The sequence below is a fragment of the Pelecanus crispus genome, chromosome Z (genome assembly GCF_030463565.1).
Source record: "Pelecanus crispus isolate bPelCri1 chromosome Z, bPelCri1.pri, whole genome shotgun sequence".
Lineage (NCBI taxonomy): Eukaryota > Metazoa > Chordata > Aves > Pelecaniformes > Pelecanidae > Pelecanus > Pelecanus crispus.
In genome coordinates this window covers 15805096-15831293 of record NC_134676.1, presented here as the reverse complement: position 1 = coordinate 15831293, position 26198 = coordinate 15805096, and the positions used below count along the sequence as shown (strand labels likewise).

General features: G+C 39.0%; 1 protein-coding gene across 1 annotated transcript in view; it reads left to right on the top strand.

Annotated features, from left to right (window-relative positions):
* Window positions 1–21476, top strand: part of RICTOR (RPTOR independent companion of MTOR complex 2) — a 92235-nt gene extending 70759 nt beyond the window's left edge. Inside the window, exons 27-38 of the mRNA XM_075725892.1 lie at window positions 1152–1239; window positions 2018–2110; window positions 3000–3106; window positions 3773–4002; window positions 4785–5814; window positions 9318–9495; window positions 10737–10821; window positions 12200–12433; window positions 15856–16008; window positions 16731–16854; window positions 17763–17901; window positions 19307–21476. Coding sequence (XP_075582007.1) covers window positions 1152–1239; window positions 2018–2110; window positions 3000–3106; window positions 3773–4002; window positions 4785–5814; window positions 9318–9495; window positions 10737–10821; window positions 12200–12433; window positions 15856–16008; window positions 16731–16854; window positions 17763–17901; window positions 19307–19381 — 2536 coding nt within the window. The 3' untranslated portion in view covers window positions 19382–21476. The remainder of the gene's footprint in view (window positions 1–1151; window positions 1240–2017; window positions 2111–2999; window positions 3107–3772; window positions 4003–4784; window positions 5815–9317; window positions 9496–10736; window positions 10822–12199; window positions 12434–15855; window positions 16009–16730; window positions 16855–17762; window positions 17902–19306) is intronic.
* The last annotated feature ends 4722 nt before the right edge of the window (window positions 21477–26198 follow it).

The window sequence follows — 26198 nt, the reverse complement described above, 5'->3', positions numbered from 1 at the left end:
CTTCTGGACAAGTCGTCCAACTGTGGGATGAGCAGGTCCACAGTGTGCTGGATGAAGAACTGGCTGAAGGGCAGGGCTCAAAGGGTTGTAGTGCATGGGGCTACATCTGGCTGGTGACCAGTCACCAGTGGTGTTCCTCAGGGCTCAATTCTAGGGCCAGTTCTGTTCAATATATTTATCAACTATCTGGATGCAGGAGTTAAACGCACCATTAGCGGGCTTGCTGATGATGCGAGCTGGGAGGCGGTGTTGAGTCTCTTGAGGGACAGGAGGCCTTGCAGAGGGATCTAGATAGGTTGGAGCATTGGGCTATGATTAATGGGATGAAATTTAACAAGTCCAAATGCCAGATTCTGCACCTAGGATGGAGTAATGCTAGGCACAAGTATAAATTGGGAGCGGAGTGACTTGAGAGCAGCCCTGCAGAAAGGGATCTGGGGGTGCTGGTCGACAGCAGGCTCAGTGTGAGTCGGCAGTGTGCCCTGGGAGCCCAGAGAGCAAACCACATCTTGAGGTGCATCAAACACAGCATGACCAGCTGGTCAAAAGAAGTGATTATCCCGCTGTATTCAGCGTTGGTGCAGCCCCACCTTGAGTGCTGTGTGCAGTTCTGGGCCCCAGAATTTAAGGAGGACGTGAAGGTCCTTGAATGCATCCAGAGGAGAGCAACAAAGATGGTGAAAGGGCTGGAAGGCATATCCTATGAGGAGTGACTAAGGACTTTGAATTAGTCTAGTTTGGAGAAAAGGAGGCTAAGGAGCAACCTCATTGCTCTCTACAGCTTCCTAAGGAGGGGACGTGAAGAGGGAGGTGCTGAGCTCTCCCTGGTATCTAGTGATAGGACACATGGGAATGGTTCAGAGAGGGTGGTCAAACACTGGAACAGGCGTCCTACAGAAGTGGTTGATGCTCCAAGCCTGTCAGTGTTTAAGAAGTATTTGGACAATGCCCTTAACATGCTCTAACTTTTGGTCAGCCCTGAAGTGGTCAGGCAGTTGGACTAGATGATTGTTGTAGGTCCCTTCCAACTGGAATAGACTATTCTAAATTCTTCAAAAGAATCCTCTGCAAATGAAAAAACTCTGGAGTAACTCACTGCATTACACTGCAGTGTAATTGCTGAGAAAGCATATGATTTCTCTTTCTGCCAGATTACAGCGACCACACGTCTACCTGCCAGTTCACCTTTATGGCCAACTGGTGCACCATAAAACGGGCTGCCATTTATTGGAGTCTCAGGTGAGGATAATAACTATTTATAACTTGAAAGATTTTAAAGAGTACTGTAAGCCTTTTAAAATACGTTTTAAAAGAGATGGCATTTAAACAGTCATTGTAAAATAAGTTGATTATGAAAGTCTTAAGTTACATGGGGCCAAAAAGTTGTGAAGACAGGCTTTGCCATCTAGTCTCATGTACAATTCCTTCCTCACACTGAAATATCAGAGAAATACCTTGCAACATTTTTCTTAAAATGGCTAGCAAAGTCTTAGAATGGAAAGCAACTCACCAGTAGAAATGATTTTTCAGTCTGTGAGTGAATTGTATAGTGACAAGTAAAACTGTGCCCATCCTTTTATGCATACAAAAACGTGGAGATGAGGGAATAAAATCTCCTTTCTAATGTTCTGAAAAGCAAGTAAAACAAACCCTAAGCCAGTTCATAGTTGCTTAGATGAATTCACTTTTAATGTGGGTTTGCAAGATGATGTAATGAATTGAATATGATACTTGAAAAGTTTGAGAAGGCTTATATATTGCAGTGTGTTAGTCTGATTAATCTGTTATCTTTATAAAATCTGAATTAACTTGATGCAATCAGTGGTGAGGTTAAAATTTTCTACTTGCATTACCATTGCTGTTGATTTATGCTTATTAATCCAGAACTACCACTGTTCATTTTAGGGTGCATACTTCAAATTAGTGCTTTACCTTTTATTAAAAATGCAAGACAACCTGTTTGAGGTGTCCTTTTCATTTTCAACTGAGTTTTTTTTCTTCTGTTTTTCTCCTTCAGAGTATTGTTACAGATCTAAGTTACACTGTTCGTTCCCCAATGCTGGATAAGTGGGAAGGAATTAAGCAGCTGAAAGCAGCCCTTTGGGCCTTGGTTAGTAATAGATTTACAAACTTGAGTTGTTTGAGTTCTGTTGTGACTCTTGATTCTGAAATAGCTAAGCAAAATCCCATAAAATAGTTAGGGGTTTTGTCGTAAAAAATGTGTGATTTTTCCAAGTTGGCATTCTGTACCCTAACTGGACTTCCAGTTGAAGATGGTTCACGGCACCTTTTTTGTTCTGATTCTTTTTTTTTAATAGTCCCTCTGTCTTCTTTTTTCTTTTTTAACAAATAAAAAGAACAGATTGCCACATGTAGCAACAACATTAGTATGGTACCAGTAGTTACAAGTTGCTGTGGTCTGATTTTAATGTATTTACTGTGGTGGTCCAAAATTCAGTGTTTCTGGAAGAAAGTTGGCTGCCACTGTTGATGTATGTGAATATATACAGTCATGACACCCCTGCTGCTTGGGATAGGTAAAAACCTAATGTCTGTGCCTTTCAGCGCTACACATCTAAGTTTGGTTTGCCACCTCAACTGTTCATCTGCTTCTTTCTTGTCTTCCCCAAAGTTTATTTTGGAACATATGTCCAAGGTGGCTATTACTGGAAGGTATTGTAGGTATGTCATAAAATGCCTGTGTAAGAGAAATGTCAAATGAGTAAACCGAGATCATACTGCTGGCTGTAGTAGAATTGGTAAAATGAGGAGTACATAGTAGTTAACTGTGCACAGTTTTAGGTATTACACATAGCGTGCTGAGTCCGTTTTTGGATTTGCCCAACTAGGAAATGCCAAAAAGGGTGCTCAAATCTCTAATTGCTTTGAGAAGTGGTTTGAAACTGTACTACCAACAAATAAAAATGTCAAAAGCTTTACACTGATAGTGCTGCAGATCACACCAAAATCAAAACTTATTTGACAAACTTCTATTCCAGGGCAATATTGGATCATCAAACTGGGGTCTTAACTTGCTTCAAGAGGAGAATGTAATTCCTGATATAATGGCACTTGCTCAGCATTGTGAGGTTCTCTCTGTTAGAGGGTATGTGTATCTGATTTATACATAAAACTTACAGATGGTAGTTGCCATGGGTTTTCAAAAAGCCTTACATAATTTACATGAATATAGTTTTGCACACCCTTGGAAATCAGTTATTAAAGATCATTGATGACTGAGTTATCAATCTCAGTCCTATACAATCGCAGAATTGTATAGGAAGTCTGAAGAAACATGCAGTAAGCAAATTAAACCTATGAAAAAGATACATAATGCTTTTCTCCTTTTTCAAAAAACAGTTAAAATATTTGCTACTTATGTCTGTTGGAATCAATTTATTATTCCATCATTTTTATTCAAGATCTTTTTTGAATCTTTGAAAGCATAAATAGATGGTCATTTGCCTAATATTGCTACTGCATTAATGTTTGTCCTCTTATTTTTTTAAAAACAAAGGTACTTTTCTACTTTATGTAATCAGGCTCTTGTAAAATTAGGGTTTTTTTTAATAGCGTATTGTTCTCGGATGTTTTAGTGCATTTCTTGAGCTTCCATTAATTTACAAATGAAAATGAACAAGAAGCTACTTGGCAGTTTTGTGAAGTTTCTGTTGAATTGTTTTGAAACTGTTTCCTTTCAAAAGAGAAATAAGTTTAGTTAAATTGGATGCTATTATTGTTGCTCTTTTTTCTATATATACATTAAATACAGAACCTGTGTCTACGTGCTTGGTCTAATAGCCAAAACTAAGCAAGGATGTGATATTTTGAAGCATCACAACTGGGATGCAGTGAGACACAGTCGTAGACAGCCTTGGCCAGTGGTCCCTGATGACATGGAGCAGCTCTGCAACGAACTTTCTTCTATACCCAGCACTCTTAGCTTGAACTCTGAGTCCACCAGTTCTAGGCATAATAGTGAAAGTGAATCTGCTCCCTCAAGTAAGTAATAACAAAACAAACAAACCACCACCCCAAAACCCACCACAAAACAGCATTTTGGTGTTCTTACCAACCTTTTGGCAGGATGAGGTTCAGGCAAATGGTGTAAAGGTGCTATTTGCAAGAAAGAAGAGTGCAAGCAAAGGGACAGTTATATGCATTCAGAGAGTTGTAGACAAGTGAGAGGGAAGAGAACAGTGTCTTAGGTTTACGTTTTGTGTAGAAGCAAGAAATTTTAACATCAGGGTAAGTTACTAGTTTTTATGTCAAGTCATGGCAGCTTGCTCTAATACCCTGCAGAAATCTCCATGCTTAGGTACAAAAATACATTTACTTGGCTGTCCTCAAAGGAATATTCTGGAATATAAATACCTGTGTTCTGGGTGTATATACACACACAGAGAGTATTGCTGCATTTAAATTCTTGTATATTTTGTGTATCTAATACATTCTAAATTTGCTATGGATAGTTGGAATTTAAATCCAAGAATATACCATATTTAGATATCATTAAAAGAGAGCTAAGTTTAGTAGTTGGATATTTGCACTGAAATAATACAATATGGCTTTTCTTTTGAAGCAATGAGACCTTCAGCTCAGATACTCCTCAAGATACTTAATTTACACTACTAAGTTCTGCAGAAAAAATTTTGACTTAAGATTGCAGTAAATTGCATAGTCTCCCACTTTGGCTTCTACAGAATTGCTTACTTTTTCACAACATAGTTTATACATTTTAAAGAAATGTCCATTTTTAGTGACAAAGTCTCATATAATTTCAGGTATGTTCATCATGGAGGATGACCGTTTTGGTAGTACTTCCACTAGTACGTTCTTCCTAGATATTACTGAAGATGCAGAACAAATATTTTATGACAGACCTGGACCTTCAAAGGACAAAGACCGTAGTCCCTTTCCTTTTTTTTCTTCTAGTAGACTTGTCAAAAATCGCATTCTAAACTCTCTTACTCTACCTAATAAAAAACACAGAAGTAGCAGTGATCCAAAAGGAGGAAAGCTGACATCATCTGACAGTAAATCAGGCCTGAGGCGAAATCGTACAGTAACAGAACCTTCTGGTAGCATAGACTTTCCTGCTGGGGAAGAATTCAACCCTGTTTTCAGAGTTCCTAAAATCCAGACTTTACGATTAGAAACTTCTTTTGTTGGAAGTAAGCACATGGAAGATACAGATAGTACCCCAAGTATTGGAGAAAATGATCTGAAGCTGCCAAAAGGTCTTGGAAATGAAATTCACCGGGAAAACACAAGCAGAGAAAGGCTAATAGGAGATGGTACTGCGCAAACACATTTCAAGAGTCGTAGCTTAAGTTTTAATACAGATACCACAACAAGTGGTATAAGCTCAATGAGCTCTAGCCCTTCGAGGGAGACTGTAGGTGTGGACACTACAAATGTAGATACTGACTGTGGAAGTTTGAGTACGGTGGTAAGCACAAAAACAGTTAAACCAAGTCACTGTTCAACACCACAGTCTAACCACCTTCCTCTCTCAAAATCCAACTCTGTATCCCTCGTACCACCAGGGTCTTCTCATACACTTCCCCGAAGAGCCCAGTCTCTTAAAGCACCTTCTCTTGCTACGATAAAAAGTCTTGCTGACTATAACTTTAGCTACACAAGTTCTCGAGATGCCTTTGGCTATGCTACACTAAAACGCTTACAACAGCAGAGAATGCATCCTTCACTGTCTCATTCAGAAGCCCTAGCATCTCCAGCAAAGGACGTGCTGTTTACTGACACTATTACCATGAAGTCTGGCAGCCTGGATTCTAGGCTAACCCCAAGCCGGTAAGAGATTATTACGTGCTCATTTCTTTCTTCAAAGCTGTAAAAGCAATTAAATAAGAAGAGTATCTTTCTAATATTTTTTCAGCTTCACCTAAAAGTGACAGCTGTTGCAGGATGATTCATAACTTTACTGAAAGCAGTATTGATATTAGGAGAATAATGTAATAGAATGAGAATTCTCAAGTTTGTAAGTGCGTCAGAAAAGCCCAGCTTTCATAGCTGTGCTCAACCCTTTTAATGCTGTTAGTGACAAAGGAAAATGTTTCCGTTTGTCACATTTGCTTCCTGTTTAACTTTTTTAATATTTAAATGCAGTTACACTGCTAACATTACTGAAGTTGCAATCACACAAAATTGCCCATGTCATCAGAGCTGTATTTCGGAAGAGAATTTTCCCAATGTCATTTTGTGAGGTTTTAGGATAGGGGCTCCTGCCAATATGCTATATTCATGTTCACTGTGGCATTTAGGCCAGTGGTGAGATACTGATACCACTGATAGGAATGTGAGTTTGGCTTCTTTGCTACAACAGAGCAAAGATTTTATTCAGAGTTTATTTTTAGATGGCAGTTTCACCTCTTTATTTTTGAGAAGACTAATTGGATAGTTACATAAGTTACCTAGCTTGTGACATTGACACTGTTTCCAGCAGCTACAAGTCACTTAACAACTATCTCTTAAAAGCTCTTCTACCAAAATTTTCCTTTCAAATCATCTTTTAGCTACTGCGTTGGATTTTCACATTGCTATTGAAAGGGAAAAGACCCTTTCTATCTCTGTTCTTACCTAAACATCCTCTCTCAGATGAGAGAAAGGGGAGAAGCTACCAGTACATCAGTCATCTGCTTACTGCGCAGAACAGCAAATGCCCAGTTGCTGAACTGCTCTCTGCATACCCAGCTGAGTGTATATAGTGCCTGTTTATTACTATGCATTTTTGTCCTAATTAAGAGCAACATTCATGTGTTGATATTTTCACATGATTCTGCAAAGGTACCATAAAAGATAGGTTTTGTTTCTTTTGTTTGATTAAGTTAGAACTAGACTGAGTGTGCTGATTAAATTAAGGGTGATTCAGTAGTTAAGCTGTACTGTCCTGGAAATCAGAAGTGCTGTTCCTTGCTCTGTCACTGGCTTCCTGTGCTAATGCAGGAACAAATCAGTGTCATTTCATTGGCAGTACAGGTTCTGTTGTGGCTGTAGTAATGTACCATTTGTTGCAGTCGTGCCCTTGATACGCAAAGCAGCCTTGCTGCAGTGGATTTGTGTCCTGAGACTCTGCGTGCAATGTAATACTAACAGTATTCCTGGTGCTTAGCTGTTCATGATCTCATATCAGTGGTTAGGCTGAAGGATTTGAGCTGACCTGTTTAATATTGAACTGAAATGGGTGGAGTGCTCGTATCTCTGAGAAGGATAAAAAATGGCAGGCATATATATTGCAAGAGATTGTGTTGGATTAGTAATATAATTGAGTGGAAGGACTATGCTTTAACTGGTATATGTGTTTTTCTTACTGCTTACAGCTGAGTGTCTGCACTGAATGATTGTGGTCCTTTTAATTTCAGAGTATGCTACTACTTCCAGCTAAATATTGTCCTTAACTGCTGTTTAAGCAATAAATTGGAAAGAAATACTCTGTCCTTTTTGTCTGCCAAGGCTATTTTTCTGTCAGTCTTCAGAAAAATTTCTTTGATTCATGCTTCATTGACAAATTCATGTGTTCATAGCAACTAGCAGCTGTAAATTGGTTTTTGCATTGTTGTTCTTTACCTTGAAAAGGCTGGAAAGCTTATTTCTTTGCATAACTTATTCTGGGAGGCTAAATTTTCCACCTCTGTCTGTAAAGACCAGCCAAAAATGTTAAGGTGCATGTCTCAAGTCCTGATCATGGCTCTCACCCGATCACCTGCAGACATGCTTTCGTGAAAGTGTTTATCACTACTAATGATATATCTGTTAGCTTTTCCAGGAAAAGCAGGGACAAATGTTTAGGATTAATACTTGAATTTTATCTTGAGAGTAGTTGTAGAATGCTTTATTATGAAGTAACTAATGCACTTGGTAACTTCTTGGATTTTAGAATCATGTAGCTTGGAAAAGACCCTTAAGATCACGAAGTCCAACTGTTAACCTAACACTGCCAAGTCCACCACTAAGCCGTATCCCTGAGCACCACATCTACGCATCTTTTAAATACCTCCAGGGATGGTGACTCCATCACTTCCCTGGGCAGCCTGTTCCAATGCTTGACAACCCTTTCAGTGAAGAATTTTTTCCTAAAATCCAATCTAAACCTCCCCTGGTGTAACTTGAAAGTCCACTGCTACTGTCGTTAACAATGGTCAGAATTAGTTAGTAGCAAGAAAACTATTGATACCCTATAATTTGTGTTCTGCGCATTCCCATTGCATAATAATGTCTTGAACCTTACATGGTCAAACCTTGATAATTTAATTTTACCTCAGTATAAATCTGTTACCCTGCTAGGGATAAGAAGAAATTTTAATTGCCCATCTAAAACAAAAAATGATAGAAAATTACTTCTAAGGCAGAAAGGCAAGAAATCAAATGTTTACTGTACTTTACCTCCCAATGTATAGTAACATGCAGTAATATAATAAAAATTTACTGTTCCTGAGGTGTGTCTCTTTTTACTAGGAAGCTTTAATCCACTGCATGTAGACCATCTACATAGGTTGATTAGCAGAAAACTTGTATAGGATTTTATCTTCAATGAGAGGTAAAATGACAGATGGCCAAATGTGAAATTTCCATGATCAGGACTCTGATCAGCACTGAAGACCTGTTCTCCAGCCTCCTCTCTCCTGTCTCATTTTCCCAACCTGTTTCTTTCTTTGTTTCTTGGGCTGCTTGTCACAGTCAGCTCTGCTTGCTGCGCATGTTCAAGTTTGTTCTTTGTGCATTCATGTTGAGCAAATTCTTCCTCCATGCTTGGGTGACCTAACGGGTACTTCCTTTACAGTACAGGAAAAAAATGTTCCTTGCTTACATGGCTGGTAGCTTAGCAGGCTCAAGCTTTGCATTTGCAGGGATGTGCCTGCTCAGCTCAGAGTTTGTGAATATCCAGGGAAAGTATGCTCAGTGTATAGGTACATTTCAAAATGAGGCAGTTAGCAGTTTAAAAGCCTAAATCTTTACTTACCATGTCTGGGCTGTAAATCTTCGAAGCCTGGTAGGTTGGAGAAAATTTGTGGGTTTGCAGGGTTGGCAGCCCATCAAGCACAAGTTCCATCCTGCTGTCCTTCAAGTCCCTGTCCTAGGACTTTCAAAGAAAAAAGTTTTACTCAAGGAACTGCCAAACCATGCAATGTGAGACAGGAGAAAACAATGAGCCTATAGCTGTAATTTGACAGAGTAGCAAGCTTTGGGTTCTGCAATGGGAAGATGAGGATAGTCTTTGTGTCAGCAGTCCTTCTTAATTGTAATGTGCCAGAATGAGAGATTTACCAAGATTGTGATTTATTATTTCAATGTTACAGGTTCATGAAAGCTTTAAGTTATGCTTCATTAGATAAAGAAGATTTATTAAGTCCTATTAACCAAAACACACTTCAGCGTTCCTCTTCTGTTCGCTCCATGGTTTCTAATGCTACGTATGGTAGCTCTGATGATTACATTGGCCTTGCTCTCCCAGTGGATATCAATGAAATATTTCAGGTATGTATGTGACAACTTACAAGGGTTCATTTGCATTCTTATATTGAAAGGTAGTCAACTGTTGCATTCTCATCAGAATAGATCAGCTCTAGAGAAATGAAGAAAAACAGATGTGGTACTTTCAAGGAATGCATTTTGGAGAACAAGAATTTATTTTTTAACCCTGTTCACAGAAAATCACTAGTTTTGTATTATTAGGCAAGTAATGGCACAGACTAGGTTAGAATAGTGTTAAACAATGGTAACATAAATATGCTGTCATAAGTTTTTTAGTTGACAGCTAGCTTTTATACTAAAATTAGCACAGTCTGTAGACATTTGTTAATACCTCTTTAGCCAAATAATTGGTATGTTCATTGGTCAGCCATAAATGATGTGCCTAATCACAGTTAACTTTCTGCTATCATGATCTTGGTTAAATATTAATTTATTTGTATATGTATCATCATAGCATTGACTTATATTGTCTTTACTTAACCTCACAGATATATATATATATGTTTAAGTTAAACCAGATTATTTTAAGTGTCTTTACCAATTGGCTTCCTCTTTCTACTTGGTTAAAACACATTCCCATCTAACAAATTGATGCATCACAGAATTTAATATTCTGTTATTTAATTGTCAAAACTAGGACATGGTCTATGTCAAAGGTAAATCAGTGGGCTTCCTTATCTTTAGTTTATTTAGTCTTTGTCTTTCAAACCAAAATTACTTTCTTACTGACCTCAAAAAATCACTAAAGCTAGAGCAAAGGCAAGATTTTCCATCATACCTGCTTCTATTCCCCCTTTTGACATGACTGCTTTTCCTCCTTCACAGTCTATGTGGCATCTTTATGTTGCTTCATTTCTTCTCTCTTGACTCTACAACGTCTTACAGGCAACATTTTAGATGTCCTGGGTGTTTTTGCACTGCTCTCCTGAGATCTACAGTGGTGTAGAGTGATCATGGATAGGTCATTAATCGCCACTTCTGGGTCACTGGTTTCCTTACAGCCTGTCACCACTGTTTTAACATTTACTGACTGCTCATAAGCCTTACTTAAAAATGTTCATTCGCAAATGTATGTTTTTCTCCTTGGCTTTTCTTTAGTACTCGGGAGCCCATTCCTAACTTCCTCCTCTAATGAGATCTTTCTCCTGAAGTAAAAAATGGACATTATTGCCTCATAAAATCTGTTTTTCCTTTGTATATGATTATCACCTGTGCTAATTTGAGTTTTCACTTGAATATTCCAGATAAAGGAAACTCCGTATTTCCAGAAGAAAACCACACCTCCATTTGATGACCGTGGAGCTAGGGTCTTTGCACCTGATGCAGGAGGTACTGTTTTTGTTCCTCTCCTGTACATTTCTGTTGTTTATTTGTACATTGGGTGGGGCATTGGTTTATTTGTTGATTTTTCTTTACAGAAGAGGTTATTTTTAGCTGTTAAGTTTTGAGACCCATGTTCTGGATTCAGGATAGCAGGCCATTAATTCCCTGTTTTGTTTGGTTTGAGATAATGTGCGTTTGCTTCAAAGCAACATAAGCTTGGTCCTGCTCTAATAAACAAAGGAGGAGAGTCCACATATCCTCGATTATAATACGAGCTAATACTAATCAAAGACTGGTAGTGATACTGCATTAAAGAAAGTAACACAATTTAAGCCAAGATAAAATATGTATGCTACATATTGAGCTGTTACGCTTTGACATCCCTTTGGTTACACTTGAATTTATAGGAACCAATAAAGATGTTAGGTGTGTATTTCAGAAAGTGTGTTTTGTCTTTCTGTCATGTTTCCATGACAGTTGATCAGCAGAGGTGATGGGACATGGTGCAAGAGAATTGCACGTGCTCTGCAATGCCTGGCTTGTTCTGGAATGCACTACCTTTTTACTCCAGAGTAGTCAGAAATCTGTAGGGTGTCAATAGTATCTTTTCAGTATGACAACTGAAAAAGAAGCGTTGAAACTGGTCCTAAAGTAGTACAGGTTAGCTGTTGTCTTGCCTCCTAGTTAACTGGAATGTTATTACAAGCACTTTGAACATCCAAATAGACACACCTTACTGATTTTTTTTGTTGTTGTTTGTTTTGTTTGTGGTGTTAATGTCATATATAAAGCTGATTTTCCTGAAAGTGTGTTTCTGTAGTTTGCTAAGTTTCAGTGTAAAGTAACTCTTGTTCAAAACTGTATTTGTTGGTATCTTCCACCCAGGGAAGAGCGTATCACTGAAGTGTCTTCTGCTCGTTACTGCGTTGTTAAGTGTAGTTTCTTCCTATTACAGGCACTAAGTTACAGTTTTTAAAATTGTGTTTCTGTGTTCATTGGTGCATGTGTCATTTAAACATCTGGCATATTGTTGTATTAATCTTGTTTGACACTATGAAAGTTAGTAACGTATTAGTATTGCATGGGTATTACTAATGTTGATATAATGGCAGGATTTACCACATACCGTCTTACAGTATGTGTGTTGAGAGGTTGAATTCTGTCCTTTGCAATGTTTTGTTATATGTGATAAGCTGGGACTAAAATGTGATGTCTGTTTTCTGAATGCTAACAATCTTGGGAGCTTAACCACTCAAAAAAAGTTTCTAGATCTTCACACACACACACCCTCCCCAGCCTTAAAGGGCTTAAAAGGGGAATTTAATTGAAATAATGTTGTTTACTTGGTTTTGTTTTTCTCTGATATCTAATTGCTTATCTACAGGTCTTCCATCAGGTACAAGTGATGTTGTCAAAAGCCCTTTTCAGATGCTCCGACAGCAGATCAGTCTCACAGAAATAATGAATACCAGCCGTTCAGATGCTTCTCAGTTTTTAGAAAATACGGAGGATACAGGGCTACAGGAGCACACAGATGAAAACTGCCTTTACTGTGTCTGCATTCAAATACTGGGTTATCAGCCTAACAACAAAATGAACTCTTCCTATAGTCGTACAGGTTAGTGTTCCTTGTGGGGAAATGTGATAAAACTGAGTGAAAATACTGAATTTTGTTCATCTTCAAAATTGATTAATCTTTAAGGGTGTTTTCTTACTGACTATTGACCTTGAAATTAATTTTTTGTAATAAGCTCACTGCAACTAGTGGTATTTCTATGGTTATTTCCAGCTTTTCAATTTCTAGTGCTGTTAGTATGACTAGGTGCCTGCATGGTTTTTTAAATATTTCTAAGAGCTTATCAAAATATAAAATTTGAAACTTTATTTAGGACTTAAAATCCATGTCCTGAAAACTGGTGCTTGCTGTCAAACTAATCCAAAGTCTGACTTTCAAGCAAGTCTGTACCACAAAACAAAATGAAGGAAATCTGAGGAGTCTGTTGAAGTTGAGCTGTAATTTCTGTGATTTAGTCATCTTCCTTTGTATTTTGAGATTCAGATCAGATTCAGAATTTTTTTTCCTAACCTCTTCTGCAGAGCTTCCAGTTGCATGCCTTTTTACAACGTCTGTAATAAAAAGATAATCCAGTAATAGATGCTTAGTAGGAATCTTCAATGTTTTACAACAATGTTACACATTCGGATAGTAACACATAAAGAGTACCGTTGGCAAGGGGGATGATATACAAAATATGAGGAATGGCCCAGAGAATTGAGTTTGAGCTTGAGTTCAGTATTGAGAAGGGATGGCAAATAAAATCCCAGCTGTAGCCTTCAAGTAGCATAAGGGGATTACAGGTGAGCCAGGCTCTTGTCAGAGGCACACAGCCAAAAGACAGGAGGCCGCAAACATGTGCTGTAGGAATAGAAATTCAGTTGAACATAAGGGGAAACTCTTCACAGTGTAACCTAATTTCATTTTGAGGTGAACCCTTCTTTGAGCAACGGGTTGAACTAGGTGATCTCCAGGAGTCCCTTCAGACCTGTGTTTTTCTGTGGTTCTGTTAACTGTGCAAAATTAAAAACTTGGATTTTATATTCATCTCTTTAAATCCAAAATGCCGAAGGCTGTGGATAGTGAGACCTCCCAGAAGAATCTTACTTGACACATCTTTCTGTTGATAAAGTCAGAGCCCTTGTTGCAACACCTGTGATAATTGTATGAACACCTGCATATGCAGGAGCATCTTTATTATGTTATATAAAACTGAGCATGGATATGTCAATAAGAGTCAGGTGAAGTCCCTGGAGACTGGAAAAAGGGGAACATTGCACCCATTTTTACAAAAGGTGGAAAGGAGGACCCTGGGAAATACCGACCTGTCAGCCTCACCTCTGTGCTTGGGAAGATCATGGAGCAGATCCTCCTAGAAGATATGCTGAAGCACATGGAGGACAGGGAGGTGATTCAAGACAGCCAGCATGGATTCACCAAGGGCAAGTCCTGTCTGACCAACCTAGCGGCTTTCTATGAAGGAGTGACTCCATCAGTGGACAAGGGAAAAGTAACGAATGTCATCTGTCTGGACTTCTGTAAAGCGCTCGACACAGTCCCTCAGAGCATCCTTCTCTCTAAATTGGGGAGATATGGATTTGATGGGTGGACCGTTCAGTGGATAAGGAATTGGCTGGATGGTCACATCCAGAGGGGAGTGGTCAACGGCTCAATGTCCACATGGGGACCAGTGACAAGTGGTGTCCCTCAGGGGTCCATACTGGGATCAATGCTGTTTAACATCTTCATCAATGACATGGACAGTGGGATTGAGCGTACCCTCAGCAAGTTTGCAGATGACACCAAGCTGAGTGGTGCATTTGACACACCAAAGGGACCTGGAGAAGCTGGAGAGGTGGACCTGTGTGAACCTCATGAGGTTCAACAAGGCCAAGTGCAAGGTCCTGCACCTGGGTTGGGGCAACCCCCAGTATCGATACAGGCTGGGGGATGAAGGGATTGAGAACAGCCCTGCGGAGAAGGACTTGGGGGTACTGGTGGATGAAAAGCTGGACATGAGCCAACAATGTGCGCTTGCAGCCCAGAAAGCCAACTGTATTCTGGGCTGCATCAAACGAAGCATAGCCAGCAGGTCAAGGGAGGTGATTCTGCCCCTCTGCTCTGGTAAGACATCACCTGGAGTACTGCATCCAGCTCTGGAGCCCCTCAGCACAGGAAAGGCATGGACCTGTTGGAGCGGGTCCAGAGGAGGGCCACCTCCTCTGAGGACTGGAGCACCTCTCCATAAGGACAGGCTGAGAGAGATGGGGTTGTTCAGCCTGGAGAAGAGAAGGCTGCGAGGAGACCTTATTGCAGCCTTTCAGTACTTAAAAAGGGGCCTATAGAAAGGATGGGGAGAATCTTTTTAGCAAGGCCTGTTGTGACAGGACAAGGAATAATGGTTTTAAACTAAAGAAGAACAGATTTAGACTGGATATAAGGAAGAAATTTTTTACAATGAGGTTGGTGAAGCACTGGAACAGGTTGCCCAGAGAGGCAGTGGGGGCCCCATCCCTGGCAACATTCCAGGTCAGGTTGGACGGGGCTCTGAGCAACCTGATCTGGTTAAAGCTGTCCCTGCTCACTGCAGGGGGGTTGGGCTGGATGATCTCTAAAGGTCCTGTCATGGTTTAGCCCCAGCCAACAACTAAGCACCATGCAGCTGCTTGCTCACTCCACCTGCCCCAGTGGGATGGGAGAGAGAATCGGAGGAGTAAGAGTGAGAAAAACTCCTGGGTTGAGATAAGAACAGTTTAATAATTGAAATAAAGTAAAATAGTAATGATAATAATAACAATATAATAATAATATACAAAGGAAGTGATGCACAATGCAATTGCTCACCACCCACCAACCAATACCCAGCCAGTTCCTGAGCAGCAATCACTGCCCCCTAGCCAACCCCCCCCAGTTTCTATACTGAGCATGACGTCGTATGGTATGGAATAGCCCTTTGGCCAGTTTGGGTCAGCTGTCCTGGCTGTGCCCCCTCCCAGCTTTTTGTGCACCTGGCAGAGCATGGGAAGCTGAAAAGTCCTTGACTAGCATAAGCAGTACTTAGCAACAACTAAGACATCAGTGTGTTATCAGCATTCTTCTCATCCTAAATCCAAAACACAGCACTATGCCAGCTACTAGGAAGAAAATTAACTCTATGCCAGCCAAAACCAGGACAGGTCTCTTCCAACCCAAAGCATTCTATGATTCTGTGAAGAGCTCTATGTGTGATGATGGTTTTTAGGCTTCTGTCAGTGTCTAAAAGAGTTGAGTATTTTCACCTGAGTATTTTAAGATGCAAAAAAAGTGATTTTTAGCCATTTTGATATGATTTGTCCAAAATCCAACATCTAGTTTCCAGCTGGTTTATATGCACTAGTACTTAGTGCATCAGTGTCTTGCATGCTTACCATTGTTGAAAAATAAGAAAAGCATTTGAAGTGAGGAAAAATGTGAATAACGAAGATGCAATACCTTGTTTATGTCAGATTTTTCAGACATTCCATATACTGACTGGTGTGGGCAGACCATACACAATCACTTAGATGTGCATTCCTCCAAATTTTCTGGAATTTCAGGCTGTAGTGATGCAGTATCCCATGGTTCAGCTAGCAGTACCAAGAGTACAGATCTTGTACTAGGTAAGTTTGAAAGCCTTGTGATTATTAGAGACTATAACCCTTAAAGTATTTTTTAGGTATTGTGGAAAAATAGTATTTCATTTATACATAGTGCAACAAAGTAATGCTCATTATTTAAAAAAAAAAAAAATAAAACCAACAATCATCTCCAGGTGGGAGAACACACTTTTAAACTCCTCTCCTTTTGCTATGCAGCATTTCTGTAGGCTGTTAAATAGCTCTGTATCCAACATCCTTATTGCCTTTTTCCCCCATACTGGTGTTAGTTTTTAAAAAAAAAAAAAAATTACTGAATTTTTGTAAAGAGAAAGACATTTCTTTTTTAGGCTTGTGTTTTACATTTTGAATTATCATAATTTAAGTAGCTGGTTGCTAACTTCTCCAGCATCTGATAGAAACAGAGCAGGTAATCACTTGTCCAGTCCAAAATGTGATTTAATGGTAGAGATAGCACCATAATTGAATCTTACAGGTTTTTCCATTTATGAAATGGTAGTTTACCTTTTTTAAATATTTCTGTGTTAAAATTCCTGAAAATAGTATTTTTTTAAAGTTTTCATTTCAGTGGAGATCCTTGTTGATAGTTCAGAATATGTATGTAAATACACGTGCATGCGTGTGTGTATGTTTATGGAATGCTAAAACAGACTTACGTGGCATAAGATTAGCGCAATTAAAGACTATTCTGTTTAAACTCCATACTGTTTAATTTGTTTTCCCAGGAGTAAAATCAATCCCAGATGATACACCAGTGTGCAGAATACTTCTGCGGAAAGAAGTCTTACGTTTAGTGATCAATCTGAGTAGTTCAGTAGGAACTAAGGGCCATGAAACCGGACTCCTCACGTAAGTTCCATAGATTTCAGACATTTTAGCAACATTTAGTTGTATGTATTCCCTAAGATCTCTGGGATAGTGATTAACCTTATTTCTGACTTCTGAAAAAATTGTCAAGCAGATATGATTGAATGTAACATAAAAGCACAGCAAAGAATTTATTTTAGTGCTTTTGCTCAGTTCCTTAATTTCTTACTCTTCCTAGTCTTTTTTAAAATCAGTAGGTCAATTGTAGTGATATTTCAGTACATACCCAGTATATCTGCATCTTTAAAAAAGAAACGATAATTATTTTTTGTTACTTGTGCCAAATAATATATATCAGATAAGCAGAATAACAAACTGAAAGTAACTTCTTGAGAAACACTTGCTTTGAGCACCAGTACAACTACTGGACTTAATTTATAGAAAAAATAATATTAAAATACAGGAATATAAGTCCAGGGACCTAATTTATAATTAAAACATGTAGGTTTCTGGGCTAGTGACATTGGAAACTGACATACAACTGTAAAAGAAAATGCAGAAATGCTCATTTTAGTTTGAAAATGCTTACAGGTAATTAAGTTAGCTTTTCTGTATATTTTATTACTGCTGTACATCTGAATGCCAATTCTTAGATACGCTGTTCTCTTTCTGCATCTGTTATTTTAAGACTAGATGATCTCAGCAATTCTGTACAACTTTCAAATTATATATTCTGTTTCATCTCATTAATATAGATTTCTTCCAGTTTGGTACAAAGTAATGTTGTCTGTTCTGATTTTCTTGCTTCGTCAGATCCAGAATTTATAATGCCTGTTATTGAAGAGTTCTACTTTGTTAACAATGACAATCAAAATCTAATTGAACAGATTTTTATAGTATTATGGAAATCTGTTCAAGACTTAAAAAATTTCGGGTTTTCTGTTTTTCAGAATTAAGGAGAAGTATCCTCAAGCATTTGATGACATATGCCTTTACTCAGAGGTGTCGTACTTGTTAGCACATTGTACATTTCGACTTCCATCTCGAAGGTTCATTCAGGAGCTCTTTCAAGATGTACAGTTCTTGCAAGTAAGTGGAGGGAAGCTGGCAGCTCATGGCTTGGATGGGTGTACTCTTCACTGGGTAAGAAACTGGTTGGGTAGCCGAGTCCAGAGGGTAGTGGTGAATGGAGTTAAATCCAGTTGGCGGCTGGTCGCAAGCAGTGTTCCCCAGGGCTCCGTTTTGGGGCCAGTCTTGTTTAATATCTTTGTCAACTATCTGGATGAGGGGATTGAGTGCGCCCTCAGTAAGTTTGCAGATGACACCAGACTGGGTGGGAGTGTCGATCTGCTCGTGGGTAGGATGGCCCTGCAGAGGGATCTGGACAGGCTGGATTGATGGGCCGAGGCCAACAGTAAGAGGTTTAACAAGGCCAAATGCCAGGTCCTGCACTTGGGTCAGAACAACCCCGTGCAACGCTACAGGCTTGGGGAAGAGTGGCTGCAAAGCTGCCTGGCCAAAAAGGACCTGGGGGTGCTGGTCAACAGCCGGCTGAAGATGAGCCAGCAGTGTGCCCACGTGGCCAAGAAGGCCAACAGCATCCTGACTTGTATCGGGAATGGTGTGGCCAGCAGGAGCAGGGAGGTGATTGTCCCCCTGTACTTGGCACTGGTGAGGCCGCACCTCAAATACTCTGTCCAGTTTTTGGGCCCCTCAATACAAGAAAGACATTGAGGTGCTGGAACGTGTCCAGAGAAGGGCAACAAAGCTGGTGAAGGGTGTGGAGCACAGGTCTTATGAGGAGCGGCTGAGGGAACTGGGGTTGTTTAGCCTGGAGAAGAGGAGGCTGAGGGGAGACCTTATCGCTCTCTACAACTGCCTGAAAGGAGGTTGCAGTGAGGTGGGTGTTGGTCTCTTCTCCCAGGTAGTTAGCGATAGGATGAGAGGAAATGGCCTCAAGCTGCATCAGGGGAAGTTTAGGTTGGAAATTAGGAGAAATTTCTTTACGGAAAGAGTGGTCAAGCATTGGAACAGGCTGCCCAGAGAGGTGGTGGAGTCACCATCCATAGAGGTGTTCAAAAAAACAGGTAGACATGGCACTTCGGGAATGATTTAGTGGTGTTGAGTTGATGATTGGAATGATGGTTTTAGAGGTCCTTTGCAATCTTAATGATTCCTAGTTTTTACTTTCATTATAAATAATCCAGCCACCAAGCCAGGAAACATGAAATGCTACTCTACCCTTCATTGGTTTGGTGATGGACTTGGTAGTGTTGGGTTAATGGTTCGACTTGATGATCTTAAAGGTGTTTTCCAACCTAAACGATTCTATGATTCTATGAATGCTTTGAACGCACCAACATGTGCAAGCTGGGTGTAGGTTTCATGTTCTGAATAGAAGACGCTTTCAGATATGTCTTAAAGGAAACCATTTTATGATACCTCTCTAGTAGAATCTCTAACAACATTAGTACTTTATCTGTCTGTCTTTTAGATGCATGAAGAAGCAGAGGCTATTTTAGCAACACCATCAAAACAGCCAGTAATTGATACATCAGCTGAATCCTGACCTCTGTCTTACACAGTGCATTGCATATAGACTTTCTGAAATCCTCAGACAACCTCTGACTGACTGGATAAAAAGCTTGGAGCATCATCGTCTAGACTGTTCCAGAAGCTACTGGTACCTGAAGACTGAACTGAAAACTTTCTTCCTCAACCAATTACTGCCCCAGTATTTTGAGCCCTTTGGGGAGTTATTAAACATTACCATAGTTTTAATAATAGTAATTACCAGTATATGCAAGAGCCGAGCACTGAACACCTCCACAAGTTTTCATTTCATTTTTTACCATAAATATAAAAACAAAAAAAAAACCCGACAAAATACAGAGACATCTTTTTTGATTGACTTCTGATTCTGTTCCAGAGAAGCAGAATGATGCCTTGCTTTTTAAAGCCTGGATACCAGGAATCAGAGAGATGAGGGTGCATTCCATTGCCAGCAATGGGGAGCTGTGCTGTAATCGTGGACACCAGGGGATTAATGTTAGCCCTTCTCTGTTGGTTTTTGTACTGTTTATAACACTACTTGGGGGTTTGTAACTTCAGACAGAAAGAAAAGCCTCTGTGAATCTGAGGTTTCCTTTAAGTTATTTTAATATTGCTATAGTTGTAAGTCATTTTGTTAGCAGTCTCTCCAATTTCATTACATATACGTACATGTACCTTATCTGAACCAGTTAAGGATTTTCACTACAGTTTTTGATTTTAAAAATAACAAATCATTTAAACTTAAAATGCTGAAATCAGATTGTTTTCCCTGAATGATATGCATGTGTTGCAGTTTCTACACTCATGCTCATATAGTACGAATGTTGGTCTTACTCTTAACTAAAATCCTTTAAAAAGCATGATTTGTATCAGATAAATGAATACTGTATAAACTAAACTTGAAGACATTTAATCATTGCTGCTTTCATGAGAAGACATATATGAGTGTTTTCAAAGTTCCATGGAAACAGCCTTTTATAAAAACAAAGGTTTATTTGAATTTTCAGTGGATGAGTGATCAAGCATCAGATAGTACTAATAATTGTAGTGAAAAGCCTTAAGTAGCAAATTTTGGAGCAGCAGTACTTACTATTTTATACTGGTATTTAAGACTTGTTGCAAAAGTTGAATGATACAGTGACTGTTAATGACTGAAATAGTTGCCTCTATCGTGTTACTAGTGAAGTTTCTAAATTAATGAGTGCAAGCTTAAAAAAAAAAAAAAGTAAGAATCCCCATCACTTTTACCATGGATCTAAAGATTCAGAAGCCTTTATACAAAGGTAATATAAATATATGCAAATGTGTATATACAGTAGCATGGCCACCATTGTTAGAATGCCTGTAACAGAAGGGGTTACCCTTTGATTTTGATATAGGTGAATAATTCAGCTGGACTGTACTAAGTAGAAAGTATTTTTATCCATTCACTTCTACCATTTTTTATAATTGTCAGATTAATACTTAAGATAAGTGAAATTATCCTGATGCTCATAACTGTTCTAGCTATGCTACTCAAGATTTCAGTAAGTAGTCCTGTGAACAGTAAAATACGTTCCTAGTGAAAAGTAGAATTTATTTGTTCTTATTGGAAATTTCATCTTGCGATACAAGCACTGCTTTGTAGCTATCACTTCACTGAGTTCTTATGTGCAGAGCATACCATCAGGTTCTGGTAAAGCAGACTGTACGTTGCTGCTCACAGTCACATTTAGTTCCTGAGATTATCTTTTCATGAGTTCCCACTGAAAGAAGGACAAAAAGAAACTGATTCAACTCTTCTGTTGTCAGTGACACAAATAATGTATCTGTGTGTCAAGGCATGTTTGAAATGCTCTGGAAACATACCACACCAGTAACTATTGGACTTCTCTGGTCATAGGAAATACATGCTTCTGTAAAACCAAAATGTCAGTAACAGTAGACCAAATAGTGGTATAAACTCCAAAGGAAATAATGTAGTTTTCCCAAAAACGGGGCTAGCATATCTTATACAGTAGTTTCAAACACTACCTCAGTTAGGCTAGAGTATGAGAGATTTGTTTTAATAACTAGATGGGGCTACATCAAACAACTCCATGTTATTTTTCTGCAGTTAAAGCAAAATAAACAAGTTTTATCACCTGTATTTAAAAAACAAACAAACAAACAAAAACAAAGAAAGAAACCCAGACTTCATTCATTTGTTACCAGTTTAACCCATAGCACTTAATGTAGAAAGCACCACAGGAAGGCCTCTGATTATAAAAAGGTAAGCAAAAGCAATGTCAATATACTTTTGAAAGAATCTCCATCCTGAAATGCTTATGTGTTCTGAAGTATTTGCTTCTGTGGGGATCCATGACAACAGAGACTTGACGTACAAATTATTGCTGCAAATTCAGTTATAAAATGTGATTTCCTTCCTTCCCCCCGCCCCCAAGTGTATGAGTGTCAGTAGATTTCAACAAGTATGCATCAAGGATGTAAAAGTCTGTACTGTACGTAACATACAACATTTCTAAAATTAATTTTCATATTTATGTTAAGCTCATATTAATGTTTCATTTTAATTGGCAAATGATGCTGTTATTGAAGGAATTTGATATTGGCCTAATTACAAACTGAATTTCTAATTCTATAGATTTCTTTTTTAAAATATCCCTTTCAAAGTTCTTATTTTGGGGTTTTATTTGCTTCATGATAAAACTTCAAAATAGAACAGTAGTAAATAAAAATTGTGCTTATATTAACCCTAATAAAGAATCCTTCCACTTCTCCTAGAAGGGTTTGCAAGGGAAGCTGACAGACCACCCGCTTTGTATTTTTCCAATTCAAATGATTGGCGATGCTGTCAAATAAATGGTAAAGCATATAGCGTTCACTTACACTATGTACAAATACAGTTTGGTTGCTGTGGCAAAGAAAACTGAATGATTCAACATGCTAACAGAAAATACTCAGCTCTGAGGCAAAAGACTTTGTGGGAAGGAGGGGCTGGCTGTGAAACTAGTCGTATTTAGTCTACAACATTAGCTGGCTAATTCTCTTAGTCCCCTTTTACAGTCAGTGGAAAGGGATAGCACTTTCCAAAGGGCAGAAAGCTAGCTAAAGGGCTCCCAGTTCCTTTCCTGTTTCTCTCCACTGAGCAGGGAGGAGGACAAAGCTGGCTGCTGCAACTGTTCTTTTGGAGAGGGAAACGTTTTCAGCTGTCTGAAATTCAGAGATGCCAAATGCTCCCAGCTGTTGTGGACATCACTTGGAGCTGGAGATGATCAGGCTTTGAGGTGCCTAACTTGTATGTTGGGCCCTTGGCATGTTGTATTTGAAAGAGTTGCTTTTTGCTCATGTGATGGTTCTTACTTGACCTGACATACGTACCCTAAATGTGCTCTTGCTGGGTTTTGTTGTTTTTTCCCAAGACACAATGAAGTGCTGAAGTATTCGGTAGTTTAGGGCATGGTGGCTTGGCACACTGAGGTAAACTGCCCTTACAAACATTTAAAAAGGCAGCAGTGAGAATCCTGCTCATCTTTGTATCATTTTATTTTGAAACACATGTAGTGGTCTTGAATTCGAGTTGTAATTTGCAGTGAGAGACTGAAAAAAACCTATAACAACTTTCATGGTCTGTGTCCTGGACTTGGTATTTGGCTTTTTTGGACTGCAGGAAGCTGGGGTTACCTTGAAAGTGAATGTGAGCTCAGGCTGAGCAAATGCAGTGGAAGAATTCTTGCCAGGCTTCAGAACATCTTTGAGGTCTCTGCTCGCCTCCTGGCAGGGCTGCACAGAAGCCATGTTACTCAGAGCTTCACTGGAGCCAGCTGAAAGCAGGTCCCATAACTTTTTTTTTCAGTTACACTTCTATTACGTGCTTATTAAAGGTATACTAGGTGAGAGTAAAATCTGAGAACTGTAGAAGAACTTTGGGAATGTGCTAGAAACCATGTTTGTATTTCGCTAGAAGCTTCCCCATCTCATTGGTTTTTGTTTAAATGCTGATCCTGGTTCCCTGTATAGTTTTTTTCAACAGATTTGTATTTTCAGTAAAGAATGTGGATTTTCTTTGGATTATTTTTGTAACATAGATGGATAGCAATGCCACAGCACGCAGAAATTGCACATTTTGCTTGAGTTGCTTTGTAAAATACACTATTTTATTTGAGAAGTGTAATTTATGCCAAAAAGTGTAACATGCCATTTTGCCACTCAGTAGGGTGTTTTAGCACAAGATGCAGTGTCTAAGGGGGGAAAAGGCAGACATTTTGTAGATTTAATTGAAAAAAATGTTCCAACACTGGGCTGTCAGCATACCTAAAACTGCATTACAAGAGATTATCTAAATTGACATTCTGAGGAGGGAAGGGATCAAGGAAAATCTCAAGACTTACTCTCCCTGTCCAGTGTGGTCTTTTCTTATTTAGTAATACGCTGCTACATATTTGGAGGTTCTAGTGTTTGTAGGTCACTGAACAGACATTGAAATCTGATTTATATTGTATACCTGTAACATAGAAAGAAAAAGTATTTATATATTTTCCGTAAGAATATTGCATTGAGCTGTGTATAATTTAAACAGAGGCTTGTCCCAAAATGCTATTGCCCACCTTGATTTTTTTTTTTTGTGGTTTTATGTTTTTTTTTCTTCTTTTGTATAGTGTGTACAGTTCATGTCAATGGGCATTAAAAGCCTCCTGAAGCGTAATCTTATCAAAGGGATGCATTGTTAATAAAATGTACTTAAACTTCTTGCAGTTGTTCTGGTCTCTTACATACCTCTCAGCCCTGGAAATGGGTTGGAATTTTATTTATATTTGTAAGTTACTAATTAACTAGAGCAACCTGAAGCTTTCCAAAAAATGTATTTTTGACAAAAATATATTTTACATTAATGCTTTGTAAGATGTCTTGTAGAAGGGGACTCTTTAATAGTTTGTACACCATTTTTATTTTAAAAATTAGCATACTGATACTGAGTATTAATAATTTTCCATTATGTGATGGTTTAAGTATTAGCATTTCAACAACAGCTGTGAAAGTTGAATTATCAACAAAAAAAAAAGACAGAAGTTTACAGGTTTTAACTCATTCAACCATTAGTGCAAGACATGCCTTAAATACAAAAATTACACATGCCTCCCCACCCACACAAAAATACTTTTTGAATCTTTAGTTCTAGTGCCCAGACTGTACCTTTTGACTGGCACGAAGTCATCCTCCTTGGAATCCTCTGTTTGGGTGCTTTTAAGCAGAGGTGGTTTCATGAAAGGCCACCCGCTGGGGCCAGCAAGCAGGAACGTTTGTAGGTAGAGAGGAGCTAACTTCTTACCACCTCACCAAGCAATCTGGTACCCAGTAAAGCATCTCCTTGCTTCCAGATAATTTAAGTTTCATCAGTCCAGGATCTCCCCCAGGAGAGACCAGGGAAGGTCCACTGGCCCAGGTGTCTCCCCCACCATCAGGAAGGCACAGCTGGCTACGTCCTGCCCTGCACGCACACCCCTCTGCTCGCTCCCGGGGCTGAATCACTCCAGCCAAGCCCCAGCAACAGCAGCTTTTCCAAAAGTAGGAATTTGCGCTTTGTTACAGCTCTCCTCTGGCATGAGGAACTGCAGCATGTTGAAATTTAAAATGTTTTGTGGGAGAGTCTGCCTTTTTTGACTGACTTCTGTATCAGAATTCTTTAGATGTGTAACTCTTGATTTAGGATACCTTTCAAACCTTTTTAAATAAACAGGCATTTTTTTGAAATGCACAGCTAGGAAGTTTTATTTTGGTAGTAGCAAAACAGCTGTTTTCTGTTTATTGGCCTTTTTTCCAGCAATACAGCTTTTAAACTACACAAGTACCATATGATGTGATGAGACACTCTGGAGAAGGAAATGTTCCAAGTTGTAAAGATACTGTGCTATCAAACTTTCAAATTCACTGTAACTCAAAGGAGAGTAATGTAAAGGCAGGAAAAGTTTCTCTGGGCTGTCTCCATCGAACAGCATCAGCCTCCTCTCTTGCTTCCCTTTCTCTGTCCGAACTGCAGTTCAGCTAAAGGTGACCAGCCATGTTTCCTTACCCCACCATCTGATGGCCAAAATGAAGGACCATAGTGCTTTTTTTTTTTTTTTAAAAAAAGCTGTGCAACCTACATGTGGACACAGCACAGTGTGCGTTGACTCTAACCACAATTAGCCATCTGTGAGTGTGTACCTTTGTACCTCACCTTTGCCTGCCTGAAGATTTCTCCCTCTGGCAGTCTCAGCTAAAGTCTGTGTCAGGTCTTGTTGGTTACCCTGGTGCAACACAGCTCATGGACATTACAACAATATAAAACCTAGATGTGATTCAGTATCAAAACTCATTTCTGTCTGCAGCTGCTTAGATTTTAGGAAGTGTGATTACCTAGTTAAACATAGGGAAGACTAGTAACTGCATTTTAACAAATTAGCTGAAGATCAAATTGTAAAAACATTTCATTTTTCCTTTCTGTGCTCTTAAGTTGAATTTTTTTATTTGTGAAAGATTCCAGACAGCATCATAATTAGGAAAAACCAAAGGGTTCCTTGTGCACTACGGAGGTCAATCTGATGAGACTTTCAGATACAATTCCAGCTACTCTTCTTCATTATAAATGTACAATTTCTAAAATCAAAATGGAAGACCAAATTCACCGCTGCCTGTAGGGATTCTGAGCATTATAATATTTTTTTTTTTTAAATACATGCAAAAGTAGTGTTGGAAGATCTAGCTGTGATATGCAACCTGAATACGATGTTCTTCGCAAAATGGGATTCATACACCTATGCATCTGACTACCATGTTTGCTTACCTGGTTGGCTGCGGCTTGCTACCTAAGTGCA